This window comes from Aquarana catesbeiana, linkage group LG01 (genome assembly GCF_042186555.1).
Source record: "Aquarana catesbeiana isolate 2022-GZ linkage group LG01, ASM4218655v1, whole genome shotgun sequence".
Classification (NCBI taxonomy): Eukaryota; Metazoa; Chordata; class Amphibia; order Anura; family Ranidae; genus Aquarana; species Aquarana catesbeiana.
The window spans coordinates 107,941,204-107,956,710 of record NC_133324.1 but is presented as its reverse complement, the minus strand read 5'-3'; the positions used below and the strand labels follow the sequence as shown (position 1 = coordinate 107,956,710).

Sequence of the window (15,507 nt, the reverse complement as noted above, 5' to 3'; positions counted from 1 at the left end):
TTGAGAGGGAATAGGGTCCAGGGAGCAGGTGGTTAGGTGGGCATTAGAAAGGAGTTTAGCAACTTCATCTGTAGTAGCAGATTTGAATAAGGGGAGTGTCAATGTTACCTGTTGATATGGGGTCTTGACTAGGGGAGATACCTGTAGAGTGGAGATTTCATCACGGATTGTATTAATCTTGTTTTTGAAGTGATTAGCAATCTCCTGGGCAGCGAGTGAGTCAGTGGGTGGAGGCTGTGGAGGACAAAGTAGAGAGTTGAAGGTAGAGAAAAGTTTATGCGGACTGGATGAGAACATGTTAATAAGAGTTGTAAAATAGGTCTGTTTGGCAGTGTGGAGGAAAGAATAGTATTTTTGGAGGGCAGATTTGTATTGGTTGAAGTCTTTGAGAGACTTGTGCCACGACACTCAAGATAATTTTAGAATTTTAGTGTCATCTGTTTGCCAGGGTTTAGGGGTCGAGGCCTGATTCTGCGTGTAGTGAGCTTGTCCAGGGTGAAGGACAGGGATTTATTGTAGATGGAAGTTTATTGTAGATGGAAGTGGCTTGGTTGGGGCAGGACAGGGGAGAGATTTTGTCAAAGAGGTGGTCAGTAGCAGAATAGAGGAGAGAAGAGTTGAAGTTGCGAAAGTTTCTACGGGTGATGGTTAGGCTGGAGGGAAAGGTGGTGGAAGACAGGGAGAGAGAGAAACTAATAAGGTGATCGTCGGAGAGAGGAAAAGGATTGTTTGAGAAGTTGCATGGAGCTCATAGGTAGGAGAATACAAGGTCAAGGGTGTTGCCATCAGAGTGAGTAGAAGCCTGTACCCATTGCTTTAGGTCAAATGAAGAGGTTAGACTAAGAAGTTTAGAAGTAGCAGTGTTTGTGTTTGTATTAGCAGAGATGTTGAAATCACCGAGAAGGATTGTGGGAATTTCAGAAGAGAAAAGGAGGGTAGCCAGGCAGAAAAGGAAGGAAAGTCGATAATGGTCCCGGTGGGCCAGTAGATCACAGCAATTCTTAGGGAAGTTGGAGAGAATAGACGTATACAGTGAGCTTCAAATGATGAGAGGGAAAGAGAGGGAGGGGAGTGAATAACCTGGAAGGTGCATTGCGGGGATAGGAGGAATCCCACTCCACCTCCCTTGCGTCCATTAGGCCTAGGGGGGTGAGGCCAGTGAAGGCCAACCTGGGAGAGGGAAGCAGGAGAAGGGGTGTCAGATTCGTGGAGCCAGGTTTCGGTGAGAGTAAGTAGATTAAAGGAATTAGTGACAAGGAGGACAGCGGTGAGTTTGTTGCAGACAGAGCAAGCGTTCCAGAGGGCACAGGAGAGAGGGAGGCTGGCGTTGGGAAGAAGTGGAATGGAGACAAAATTGTGTAGATTACGACTACTGCCAGAGGGTTTAGGGTGATGGTGATGGGTGTGTTGCGTACAGTTAAATAAGGGAGGCCCAGGGTTTGGGGAAATATCTCCAGCGGTTAGGAGAATCAGAAAAGTAAGGGAGGTAATATGAGAATACGATTTGTATGAGGGGGACATGCTTCAGTATCCTGGGGGGGTTTGTTAGCAAGTGGGCTTAGAATTAGAAAGAGGTGATGAGTGCAGTAATAGGGAGAGGGGAGAAGTGAGGGTGATATGTACAGATTGTGGGGTGGAGAAGAGGGGTGAAGAAAAGAGAGTTTGAGTAGAGAGGCTGCATTTGTGAAAAGGAGAGGTAAAGGGTGCATGTTTCAGAGAGGAAGTTGAGATCATTTGGAAATGAGGTCACCTGCTGTTTGCTGTGGTTTGCTTTGTGCAAATTGCTGAAGTGCATGAGCGGAAGTGCCACTTATTTAAAGAACCCCACTTCTTTGGAAGAACCCCCTGTATGTGCAGCCCCTTGTATGTGTTCCCCCGTAAAGAAGGTCTTGTTTTTATACTGTGTTGGGTGTGGGTTGAATCTGGCAATTAATCAATCAGGAGGTAATATTAGGCACACAGCTAGCAGAGCAAAACTTTTCTACATGATATTATAAGACATGATATTAGGTAACAGAAACTGTGTTCCATTTCTTAGAATTCCAAAATTGGAACCTGGAAGTTAAGTATTAGTAAAATAAGCAATAATAAAATTACTCTAAAAACTGTGTTTTTCTTTACACTTTTACATCAGCAACCATGGTGAACTGGTTTGGGGTCCAAAGGACCCCTAAACTCAGGAAAGTAGCAATCACCTACTTGTCACCTGTTGGGGGCATGCAGCTTGCACATAAGCACCATTGCTTTAAGATAGGTATCCCCATTTTTTGGGGACCCCAACTTAAAGGAAATGTGTACCGGTATCAGCATGACAGGGCTGCAGGCTGGCTGCCAACTTACAACAGTGATATTTGTCCCCATAACTGTCGTACTGTTTTGATTATGTATGAAGAAGTCATGTTATAAAGAATGATTATATTGACCCTCCTAGTGCATAAACTGTGTAAAACCACAATTTTACTGTAAAAGTGACATTTGAGAGCTGTCTATGTTTGCCTTGTTCAGATTCTCCTTTTTAATGTAGATATTAGCAGGCCAGATGAATGTGGTCAGATGGGCAAATTGTTATTACAAACTCACTGGTGAATTTGCCAAAAAATTCTTTATAAACAGACCACTAAGTTTATAAATAACCAAATAAGGAACATTCATTCACTAATGCTTAAAAATCAGATCCCTAAGATTGACAGCTCAATGGTCAACTAAAGGAGTGCGTGCATCAGGTCAAAAAATGATACCGCTAACTGTGAGGTAGTGGTGAATACAGAAATTGAGTTGCTATCAACACAAACCACTTAGACTTCCCTTTTTGGTCTACGAGGTGTGACAATTTAATTCCCAGAATGGACTGTAAAAAAACAAAACAAAACTGTACACTAGCGGCTATTGTCATCTTCAAAGTAGTCCCCTTGTGAAGCGACGCACTTTTCTAGACCACTGTGCCACTATTGGAAATATTTCTGGAATTTGTTTTCGAGCGCTGAGCAGTATTTTTATTGTGGTGCACTGGATGTCTGGAATGTCATCAAATTTGTGTTCTTTTAAGGCATTTTTAAATTTTGGAAACAGTCAAAAGTTACAGAGTGTCAAGGCAGGGGAATAAGGTGGTTGGGCAAGTTTTGGAATGAATTTCTGAGCCACTAACTCGCGAACACTTACTGCATCATGTGCAAGAGGATTGTCATGGTGGAGAATCCACTTGTCCGGTCTTTTCTTCCAAACAGATTCCTGTAACCTTTTCATTTTCCACATTTACACCCGTCCATTGAGTCTTTGGCTGCCCAATTCTTGTGTCATAGTGGACATCTTCCTCTCCCATCCTTAAAGTGATATTAAAGTCTTGTTTTTTTTTTTGTTTCAAAATAACAAACATGTCATAATTACCTGCTCTGTGCTGTGGTTTCGCACAGAGCAGCCCAGATGCTCCTCTTCTCGGGTCCCTCGCTGGCGCTACTGGCCCTTCTTCCTGCCGAGTGCCCCCACAGCAATCAGCTTGCTGTGGGGGCACCCAAACCGAGCTGTTGCTCTGTGTGTCCATTCAGAGTGCCCCACCCCTTCTCTCTCCTCATTGGCTCATTGATTTTGACAGCAGCAGGAGCCAATGGCGCCAGCCAATTAGAAGGGAGAGTCCCAGGCAGCCGAAGTTCTCGTGCAACTGGATCGAGATGGGGCTTAGGTAAGTACTAGGGGGGGGTAGCGGGGGCTGGTGCACACAGAAAGTTTTTTATCTTAAATAAAACCTTCTGCCTTCAGAACCATTTTAAACTGCCTATGTCATTCAAAAACATTTGATTTCTTCATGGAATGTTCACCATAAGCCAGTTGCAACAGAGCTAAAGTTTCACTCATGCTTTTTTGTAAAATTTTATGTTAATCTTCTGCTCCAGATTCCTGTCACTTATTTTCCACCAACAGCACAACGCACACACGTGGCACTGGTGCGTGGCTTGCACTGACTGTCTGCTAATCGCAGGTGCAATGCTTTACAGGCTCCTAATACTGTAAGAGGAAATAATAAATGAACATTTTTTACCTGCAAAAAAGATGTGCATTTATTTTTAGTTTTTAAAAATGTGAACATATCCTTTAAATTGTTACACCTAATATAATAGTGAATACTTTATTTTTGCTTTTACTATTTTTTTACTGGTTTTAACAAATCAGCCTCTTTCTGGCAAAACTGAACTTTACTGCTATTTAGTTAGGAGCTTTTGGTTTCTACCACCAAAACATTAGACATGTACATGACACAAATTTACTCAAATCCAAATTATCAAACAAATTTGAAAATGTAATTCATTTCCAAATGGGCCTGAACTACTATTGAATCATGTGACGTCATCTGAATGAAACAAATGTAAGAAATGCATTCATTAATTTCGTTATAACTTTTTTCGGATTCATTTACATTCGTTATTATGTTCATTAGGAGATTTGAAGACATCGGAATCTCCAAAAATCAAGTCTACATATGTTACAAAATGAAACGCACATGTCTATACAGAACACTGACTGCCTATATTATAACACAGTGTATCTAGAACTTAACATGAAACAGTTGCATTTCACTGATAAGAGCAACATAAGGTGCTATAGTATTGTAATTCCATTTTTTATAGCGTAAAAAATTAACTATAGATTAGTCATACAACTATTAGCTGGGTTTAGATCTCATGTTAATAATGGCTAGGGAACATCCTCCAGTATTTTCTGGTTTGTTGGTTCATCTTCTGGACCTAGGCTTCTAGCTTTTAATTTTGTTCTTAAACTTGTTTTTTTACTAAAAAGGAAAACTGCCCACACTTAGAGATACTATCCCAGCACACCAGGCATTGTAGGTGTATTTTATTAAAAAAAATATAGCACATGTTAATGAAACTCAGTGCTTTAGCTATGTAAAAGTCATTGACTTTGGGCTTACATCTACTTTAATGTTCCTTAAAGTGGGACTTGCACTAACATTCAGGATCAACTTAATATATCAGGGTCTTCCATCCTATAATAAGTAATGCTGAATAAACAAAAAAACAGCCAAGAAAAATTAGTAATTATACTTACCTCACCCCCAAGCGTTCTGTTAAGATCCTGGGGGGTGCTGCGTATTCCAAATTTCACAGTGAGATACTCCAGCACAATTCAAAAGCATCTTCTTGTGAGATGGGGAATACTCAGCATTCCCTGGGATCTTGCAGTAAAGATTGTGCAGATACTGTACCTTTGCTTGGGCAACGTGGGCAGAAGTCATTGAGTAAATTTACATTATTCCCCAGAGTTTTTGTTTTTTTTTTACCATAGGGGAGAGACCACTGATGTATAAAGCAGACCTTGTTCTTTATGGGCAAGGTCCACTTTAATAGCAAAATGTTTATGAAGCATTACATTAAGCAATGATAAAATTAAATAATAAACATGTGTACTTACAGTTTACAGTGAGCTGCGGTCAACACCCAGTCAGGTTTGATTAAACTTCCAGCACATATTGTTTTTTTCTTTTCATTCAGAGTCTCTATTAGGGCTATGTAAGGTCTGGAATGGGGGATGACGTCATCTCCATTGATAATTTTTATATTTGCACCTATATAATAATAAAATGTAATTGTATCCAAAAGAAAGGAATAGAATATTATTAGCAACAGATCCCTATCTCCATGGAGTTTGTATGTCATTCCTACTTTTATTATGGCCTTTGTTCTTGTGTGTAAGCTTGAATATTATTTTGGATTTTGATGGTTTTTAATAGGGATGTGCAAACAGCCCACGAGAGCCGGAGCTCTTTTGAGATGAGACACTTGCAAATAATACCGGTCCCTGCTATCTCATAATACACCTTGGTTGTGAAATTGGCTGTACTCCTCGTGACCCATAGCATCTCCCCTGACCCCACAAATTGCTCTCCTATAGCTTACAGAAGTGAGAGTGTTAGCAGATCTAGTGCCCCCTTAAGTTTTGTCCCTCCTGTAGTGATGTCATGGGTGGAGCTAGTGCCCATATAATACCAGCTGTGTATGGGGCCCAAGAAACTGGGGTTTGGGAACAGTTCACCCCTGTGCAGCAACATGTAATTCAGCTAGAAAAGAAAAAGTGGGGGTTGCCTGGTTGGCCAGCACCAACAAGCCGGATAGGAGAGCATCTTTTCAGAAGCAAGTGGACTTGCCACCCTTCACCCTCAACTGTGGATTTGTGGTTTAGTGCAGAGGTCTAGGATTGAGGAACTCTGCTGTGAGCCAAATATTATGAGGGGCTTATTGTAAAAGCAATGGAAGTTAGCTAACCCTATAAATACTGCTTGGCGCTGATTTGAACACACTGTCAAGATGTCACCTTAAATCTGCTGGTGTTCTGCCCTATAGACTCTGTCAGTGATTCTGTAGAGCAGCCTTTTTCAACCAGGGTGCCTTGCCAAAGTGCTCAAAAATTGTCAGCAAGCCAGAGGATGGATCAAGCCTGCCTTTTTGTTACACAAAGTCGAAGCTTTTTATTTTGCAGCATTAAAAAACTTGGGCACCGCGTGGGCCAGCTAACCACCGATGACATCAGGCACCCAAAGTTGTCCTTGTTTTCCCCTCTCCTCAGCACTTGGGGTCAGGTTAGCTGATGAAGAGAAACTGAGGGAGAAGAGACATGCTGACATACTAGTCAGTACCAGTATGCAAAGATGTATTTGCTTTGGAGGAATAAACAACCTCTAATATTGGGTGTCTTACCTGTGTACATGCTGCTGTGTAATGAAAAAAATATTAGTTTTGTTTTTTACATTTTATGAAAAATGAAGTTGTGCAGAATTTCATATATGTAAGAAGAGTTACAAGTATTTAAATGGAAATGGAGGGGCTATTTCTTTTTTCTGAACACTGAGGCCTCTGGCCAAGAATGTGGGAGAGAGCCTATGACTGGGAGACATGTGTCCAAGATGGTGGATCCAAAAACACAGGTATGTGGTAACTCCTTACAAGAAGAAGCAGGGTGGGACCTGGATGAATTTGCAGTTTAACCCAGGTTCCTTACAAGTCAACAGAAGAAAAGGTAATAAGCTCTCCCTATATCAATCCTCAACACACAAGAGCTGGTGAGGTAAAGACCTTGTACGTTTCAGAATCCATTACAGTGTAAGGAGAATTAAATGCCACAGACCTCTCAACACTCCCTTGAAACTGTTTTAGGGTTTTTATTTCTTGGTTCCCTGGTGGTTAAACCAAGTCCTCAGAGACTCAGGAGACTTGAAGCTGCAAGCTGTACTGGGTGGTGGTGTCAGCAAAAGAGAAACTTTTGTGGGCAGAGCAAATGCTGAGTGGGCAGAAAGCCCACATACTGCATTCTCAGCCTTTCTTCGGGATCATTGACACAGGTTGCAGACTTTACTGCCCGTCCATGGTAGACAATTTTTACAAAGGCTATATACAGCTAATTAGGGATGGTCCGAACACCCCACGGTTCAGTTTGCATCAGAACACCGCGAACAAGCAAAAAGTTCTAGCGAACATGCAAATCCTATTAATGCTCCCTAGCGGTATTCCCGAGTGTGGCTCGGGGTTAATTTTCAGTACCAAGAGCAGTAATCCAGAGCCATACTCGGGATTGCATTGTAGTAACCAGGTACAGGTAACTCACCTTGTCCCTAGGATCCTGCGGTGTCCTCCCACTGTGTCTTTCGTTAGATCCTCCGCCCGATGTATCATTGTTCCGGGCTCCAATCCCTGCTAGCGTCACAGCGCATGGGGGCAGAGCCCAGCGGCAAATTCAAAAAGTACAAAAAACATGACACACACATAATACACTGTAATCTGTAGATTACATTACTGTAGCAAATCATTTCACATCAGTTTTGTCCCTAGTGCCTTGTCCAGTGCCCTGCCTGCACTTTTATACTATATATACCGCTCTTTCTGCCTGGAAACGAGAATGTCCATGGCATCCAAAAAGCGTCCCTCAACGTCAAAAGCAGTTTTAGACCAGCTAGAAAACAGCGATAGTGAATTTGAATCACTTGCAGAATTGAGCGATAGTGATTCATGGTTGGAAATTCGTCATCAGACACTGAAAGTGACGTCAGCGTCAATTCTGCGACTGAGCTCAGTGCTGTGTGAGCCATACCACAGTCAATAGAGCATCAAGTTCACACGTCACTGAGCTCAGTTGCAGAATTGTCGCTGTCGTCACTTTCAGTGTCTGATGATGAATTTCCCCTCAAATCACTATTGCTCTAATTCACTATCGCTGTTTTCTAGCTGCTCTAAAACAGCTTTTAACATAGAGGGACGATTTCCATTGTCCTGATTGTGACGTCGGACTTTGTGAAGTCCCATGTTTCAAATTTTTTGTTGCAGTGTCTAATATTACAGTGACTAGTAATATTGCACCTTTGTTTGGACAAATTTCAGTGTTTTAAATTTGATTACATTATTGAATAAAATGTAGGGATGAGCCGAAATCCCCCGGTTCGGTTTGCAGCAGAACATGCGAACAGGCAAAAAATAAGTTCGAACACGCGAACACCGTTAAAGTCTATGGGACACGAACATGAATAATCAAAAGTGCTAATTTTAAAGGCTTATACGCAAGTTATTGTCATAAAAAGTGTTTGGGCCCAGGTTCTGCCCCAGGGGACATGTATCAATGCAAAAAAAAGTTTTAAAAACGGCCGTTTTTTCGGGAGCAGTGATTTTAATAATGCTTAAAGTGAAACAATAAAAGTGAAATATTCCTTTAAATTTCGTACCTGGGGGTGTCTATAGTATGCCTGTAAAGTGGTGCATGTTTCCCATGTTTACAACAGTCCGAGAGCAAAATGGCATTTAAAAGTACTCGCGGCTATAATGAATTGTCGGTCCCGGCAATACACATAAAAATTCATTGATAAAAACGGCATGGGATTCCCCCACAGTCCATTACCAGGCCCTTTGGGTGTGGTATGAATATTAAGGGGAACCCCGAACCAAAATTCAAAAAAAAAAATGCGTGGGGTCCACCCAATTTCCATACCAGGCCCTTCATGTCTGGTATGGATATTAAGGGGAACCCCGTGCCAAAATTTAAAAATAAAAGGCGTGGGGGTCCCCCTCAAAATCCATACCAGGCCCTTAGGTCTGGTATGGATATTAAGGGGAACCCTGTGCCAAAATTTTAAAAAATAATGGCGTGGGAGTCCCCCTCAAAATGGGTCTGGTATGGATTTTAAGGGGAACCCCGTGCCATAATTAAAAAAAAAATGGCATGGGGGTCCCCCCAAAAATCCATATCAGACCCTTATCCGAGCAACCTGGCAGGCCGCAGGAAAAGGGGTGGATGAGAGAGCACCCCTCCTGAACCATACCAGGCCACATGCCCTCAACATGGGGAAGATGTCCTCATGTTGATGTCGACAAGGGCCTCATCCCCACAACCCTTGCCCAGTGGTTGTGGGGGTCTGCGGGCAGTGGGCTTATCGGAATCTGGAAGCCCCTTTAACAAGGGGACCCCTAGATCCCTGTCCCCTGTGTAAATTGGTAATGGGGTACAAGTACCCCTACCATTTCACAAAAAAGTGTAAAAAATGTTTAAAACGACAATAGCCGTTTTTTGACAATTCCTTTATTAATGTCTTCTTCTTTCCCCACTTCTTCTGATCTTCCTTTGGTTTTCTTCTTCTTCCCCCATCTTGTTCTTCCCCTGCTCCTTCCTTTGCTTGTTCCTCCAGTCTTCTCCTCCGGCATCTTCCTCCGGCTTCTTCTTCCCCCAATCTCCCGCTGTGTGACGCTTCTGTTCTTGTGACAGCTCTTATATAACTGAGGGCCGGGCCACCCAGGGACCCCACCCCCCCTGACGCATGGGGAATTCCCTATGGCTTCCCCATGGTGTCAGAGGGGGGCGGGGTCACCCGGTTACGTAAACGGGTGACCGGGGGAAGAAGGAGCCGGAGGAAAATGCCGGAGGAAAAGACCGGAGGAAGAAGCAGAGGAAGAAAAAGGAAGAAGTGGAAGAAAAAGCCTGAGGGAGATGCCGGAGGAGAAGACTGGAGGAAGATGCCGAAGGAGAAGACCGTAGGAAGAAGCAGAGGAAGATAGAGAGGGAAACGGGGGAAGAACAAGATGGAGGAAATAAAAGAAAACCGAAATAAGACTAGAAGAAGCAGGGAAAGAAGAAGACATTAATAAAGGAATTGTCAAAAACTGGCTATTGTCTTTTTTTAACATTTTTGACACTTTTTTTGTGAAATGGTAGGGGTACTTGTACTCCATTACCAATTCACATGGGGAGGGATTTAATATTAATATTTGGGGGGGACCCCCCACGCCATTTTTTAAAAAAAATTTGGCGCGGGGTTCCCCTTAATATCCATACCAGACCTGAAGGGCCTGGTATGGATTTTGAGGAGGACCCCCATGCCATTTTTTAAAAATTTTGGCGCGGGATTCCCCTTAATATCCATACCAGACCTGAAGGGCCTGGTATGGAATTTGGGGGGACCCCACGCATTTTTTGTTTTAATTTTGGTTCGGGGTTCCCCTTAATATTCATACCAAACCCAAAAGGCCTGATAATGGACTGTGGGGGAATCCCATGCCGTTTTTATCAATGAATAGCCGCGAGTACTTTCAAATTACTTTTTTTCCTTTAGAAATGTCATTTTGCTCTCGGACTGTTGTAAACACGGGAAACATGCGCCACTTTACAGGCATACTATAGACACCCCCCAGGTATGAAATTTAAAGGAATATTTCACTTTTATTGTTTCACTTTAAGCATTATTAAAATCACTGCTCCCAAAAAAACTGCAGTTTTTAAAACTTTTTTTTTGCATTGATGTCCCCTGGGGCAGGACCAAGGTCCCCAATCTTTTTTTATGTCAATACCATGCATATAAGCCTTTAAAATGATCACTTTTGATTTCTCCCATAGACTTTTAAAGGGTGTTCCGCGGCTTTCGAATTTGCTGCGAACACCCTAAATTGTTCGCTATTCGACGAACGGGCGAACAGCCAATGTTCGAGTTGAACTCATGTTCAACCCAAACATAAATCTCATCACTAATAAAATGTATTATTATTATATTATTACTTTTTATAATTATTTATAGTTATTTATTATATTATAATTTATGATTTCTTGTTTTCAAATTTTAACATACCCGGGATGTCTACTAGACTATGGTTTGTACAGATTTAAGTGAGTTATTCCTAAGAATTACAGGCCTACAATATAAAACAACAAATTTCCATGCAAAACAATGTAACGCTTTGACATTCAAAAATCAAACATAATCATGCCGCCAGGGAGGTTAAAGTCTATGGGACACAAACGTGAAAAATCAAACGTGTTAATTTTAAAGGCTTACATGCAAGTTATTGCCATAAAAATTGTTTAGGGACCTGGGTACTGCCACAGGGGACATGTATCAATGCATAAAAAAGTTTTTTAAAACGGCCGTTTTTTCAGGAGCAGTGATTTTAATAATGCCTAAAGTGAAACAATAAAAATGAAATTTTCCTTTAAATAGAATCGTGCCTGGGGGGTCCCCTTACTCTTCCTGTAAAGTAGTGCCTCTTTCCCATGTTTCTAACAGTACTGCAGCAAAATGACATTTCTAAAGGAAAAAATGTCATTTAAAATTGCTTGCGGCTGTAATTTATTGCCGGATCCAGGCAATATACATAAAAAATCATTGAAAAAAAAGGCATGAGTTCCCCCCCATTCCATTACCAGGCCCTTCAGGTCTGGTATAGATATTAGGGGGAACTCCATGCCAAATAAAAAAAAAGGGCAAGGAGGTCCCCCCAAAATTCATACCAGACCCTTATCCGAGCATGCAGCCTGGCAGGCCGCAGAAAAAGGGGGGGAATGAGAGAGCGCCCCCCTTCCTGAACCATACCAGGCCACATGCCCTCAACATTGGAACACTAAAGAGGGTCTCTGCCACATCCCAAAAATATTGTGGAAAGAGAGAAACGCCCCGAAAGGGATAGTATAGGCAGAAAACCAGCACAGGATCAAATTATAGTAGGTACAAAAACGGATAAAAATATATAAATTTTATTCAATATACAAAAATACGAAAATAACAGACGACAGTTTAAAACCATTGGATGAACAAAATGGGAAATACCAGTGTGCAAATACAGGTACTACACGCTGCAGCAAACAAAAAATTCTGAAAACTGAGAATCAGAAACAGTTTGTAGCTGCAATATAACCCAACATGTTTCGGAAGACATAAAAAGATTAATTTCTTTTCATGATACTGTATTTCCTTCTTCAGGGGTTCAAACAGAGTGTGCTGTTGTATCTCTAGCAAAAAAATGTACATATATGCACAAAGTAAATATTAGGTTCATATAGATAACAATTGATATTTGATTTTTCATTTTACAAAAAGGCAGACATGTACTACAATGTGCACTATATATATATATATATTTCGGTACTCACAAAGACACAGGTTCCTCTGCAGTCATAAAAGTACACAGCAGTACTGCGAGCTCCTGTGCGAGTGCCACACCTGTGTGTAGAAGCCCCTCCAATTGCGGCTCCTCGGCTGGCGTGGTGTCCGGCGTCACTGCGTCAACAGGCGCGATGACATCAGACGTCGACGCAGGCCACTGACATGGAAGGAGGGAAGCAAATAATGGGCAAGAATGGAGAGAAAACACCTGTGCGCCAGCGCAAAGCACCAGAAGCTCCACGCATGCGCACAAACGCCAAAACAATGCCTACATCTCCAAAGGGAGAAAAGGATACCTGTCAAAAACAAAACTAAAAATGTGTTTCCAGAAACATCCAAGCAAAACTAGCGGATATTTAAAGGGAATACGCAATAAAGAAGACAAAAGTGGGGGATAATTTAATATATATAGTTAGAGTATCTACTCAATTTGGACTGACTGGATGTGGGATCGTCATCTGTACATGATGGTAATTATTGTAAAGTCAAAATTGTAATGTAAAAAAGAGGAACAAACATGATTATGGACATAAGAAGGACCATACATGCAGTACACAATAATGGTAGCCATATTAGACATATAAAATATACAAGAACAAATGGATCAATGTCATCAAAATGACTATTATTGTAAAAGAGATGACCAAAAGGACAAAGAAAAAAAGAACAAGAGAAAGAGGAAAAACAAAAAGCGGAACGGGAAACGGAAGGGACAAAAAAACCATGGGGGACAATCCTGAGGAGGAAACAAGGAAGGGGAGGAAAGGAAGGAAGGGAATTTTATGAAAAGAAATTCATCTTTTTATGTCTTCCGAAACATGTTGGGTTATATTGCAGCTATAAACTGTTTCTGATTCCCACAAAGCACCTTGTCTCCATGTTGATGGGGGCAAGGGGCTCATCCCCACAACCCTTGCCCGCTGGTTTTGGGGGTCTGCGGGCGGGGGGCTTAACGGAATCTGGAAGTCCCCTTAAACAAGGGGACACCCAGATCCCAGCCCCCCCATGTGAATGGGGTACATTGTACAAACTGCTGTCTTTTCGTTTTGACAACTGTTATATAGCTAAGGGCAGGGCCACCTGGTAATGTAAACGAGTGACCCCACCCCCTCTGACGTCACATGACGGGACCGTCGGCGCCATGATTGAAGATGGATTTACATTGTGGGACACTTTTTTAAAATAAAGGAATTGTCAAAGACTGTCTGCTGTCGTTTTTACTTTTTTGACACTTTTTTGGTGAATGGGTATGGTTACAATGTACCCCATACCTATTCACATGGGGGGGCTGGATCTTGTTAAAGGGGGCTTCCAGATTCTGATAAGCCCCCTGCCTGCAAACCCCCACAACCACCGGGCAAGGGTTGTGGGGATGAGACCCTTGTCCCCATCAACATGGGGACCAGGTGCTTTGGGGGGGACCCCACAGCACCCTCTCCATGTTGAGGGCACGTGGCCTGGTACAGTTCAGGAGGGGGGGTGCCATTTAAAAAAAAATTTGGCGCAGGGTTCCCCTTAACCACTTCAATACACTGTGTTTTATAAACTACACTGCCTTCATTGACTGAATATAGAGTCTACGCTGAATATATAGGCTACATTGAATGAAGAGTATATGTCTCATAATTAGTCACACCAATTGATGGAGAAAACCCCCACTCTCTTAACATAATCAATTTAACATCTTACCAATTGACCCCAGAGGAGGAACAAGTTCTTCAATTAGGATTGGGTTTCTGCCCCTCGGAGTCAATTGACATCTATGAGACAATCAAAGATCTGTACCTTTTTGCTAGAAAATTAACTTTTAACTATATGTTTGACCAAGACCGAAAATGCGTTAACCTGGAAAAAGAGTTAGTAGAAAAACCCAAAAACTTTACCAGAGCACTACGGGATCTCATGTTACTTTTTGACGAAGGAGAGGTAGAGCCGGATGCCTCTGATGGCACCTCTGACTCCCCTTCCTCTAGTCAAACGGACATTATTTCCACTCCACGACATCCCTAAACCTAGTTTAAAAATGAAATCTAGAACCTTCCCTGACTTAATGACATGCCCATCTATATGGGCCTTTTTACATGAGTGTATTCTGTCCCTTAAAAAGGAGCAATGGCAAACACTACCTTCTAACTTGACCCAGCAGCAATTCAGGGCAGTTACTAAACTCCAAAAAAATACTGATCTCATTATAAAGCAATCAGACAAAGGTGGTAACTTGGTGCTGATGACTCATCATCAATACCAAACTATGTGTCTCAATATTCTTTCCAACTCTAATTGGTATTCACCCATCGATAATACCTTTATCCAGAAAACCATTGATGAGTTCAGGGGACTCATCGGGGGGGCCACCTATAAATTCATCAATGTACAATTTCCGCAAACCCCGACGTTCTATGCGTTACCTAAAACTCACAAGAACCTCTCTGTACCCCTGGGTCAACCTATCGTCTCAGGTAAAGGTTCATTAACAGAGAATGCGAGTAAACTGGTCGATACCTTTTTATTACCTCACGTATTGCGATTACCATCCTACATTCGGGACACTACCGACCTTCTAAAACATATTGAGGGAATCCAAGTCCCTCCGGACGCCCTCCTCGTGGCTGTTGATGTTGAGGCTTTGTACTCAAGCATCCCCCACGAGCAGGGCGTCCGGATGGCTGGTTCCTTCCTCATGGAACAGGACCACCATACCTGGCCTACTAATACCTTTATTCTAAAACTTTTAGAATTTATTCTTACCAAAAACTACTTTCTGTTTATGGATCAAATGTATCTTCAAACCCAAGGCGTTGCAATGGGCACGTCTTGTGCCCTCTCCTACGCTAATTTGTTTCTGGGTGGCTCGGAGCGGTCTGTCTTTGGTGATGACTTAATGGAGCCCTTTTTGAACCATGTCCTGGGCTGGTTTAGGTTTATTGATGACCTACTGGTCATTTGGACAGGTACAGAGCAACACTTAAAAGCATTTATTGAGAGGTTAAACACCAATCATTTCAATCTTCACTTCACCTTTACATACAATATTCAGAGCACCTCCTTTCTAGATGTACAGATTATCAAAAACTCTGCTGGACAATTAACTA

General features: G+C 42.1%; 2 protein-coding genes across 2 annotated transcripts in view; both read right to left on the bottom strand.

Annotated features, from left to right (window-relative positions):
* Positions 1-15,507, bottom strand: part of LOC141145574 (granzyme A-like) — a 187,329-nt gene that overhangs the window by 133,526 nt on the left and 38,296 nt on the right.
* The window catches only part of LOC141133360 (granzyme A-like), a 36,511-nt gene that overhangs the window by 11,874 nt on the left and 9,130 nt on the right, over positions 1-15,507 (bottom strand). Inside the window, exon 2 of the mRNA XM_073622708.1 lies at positions 5,422-5,575. Within this exon, the coding sequence (XP_073478809.1) occupies positions 5,422-5,575 (154 nt within the window). The remainder of the gene's footprint in view (positions 1-5,421; positions 5,576-15,507) is intronic.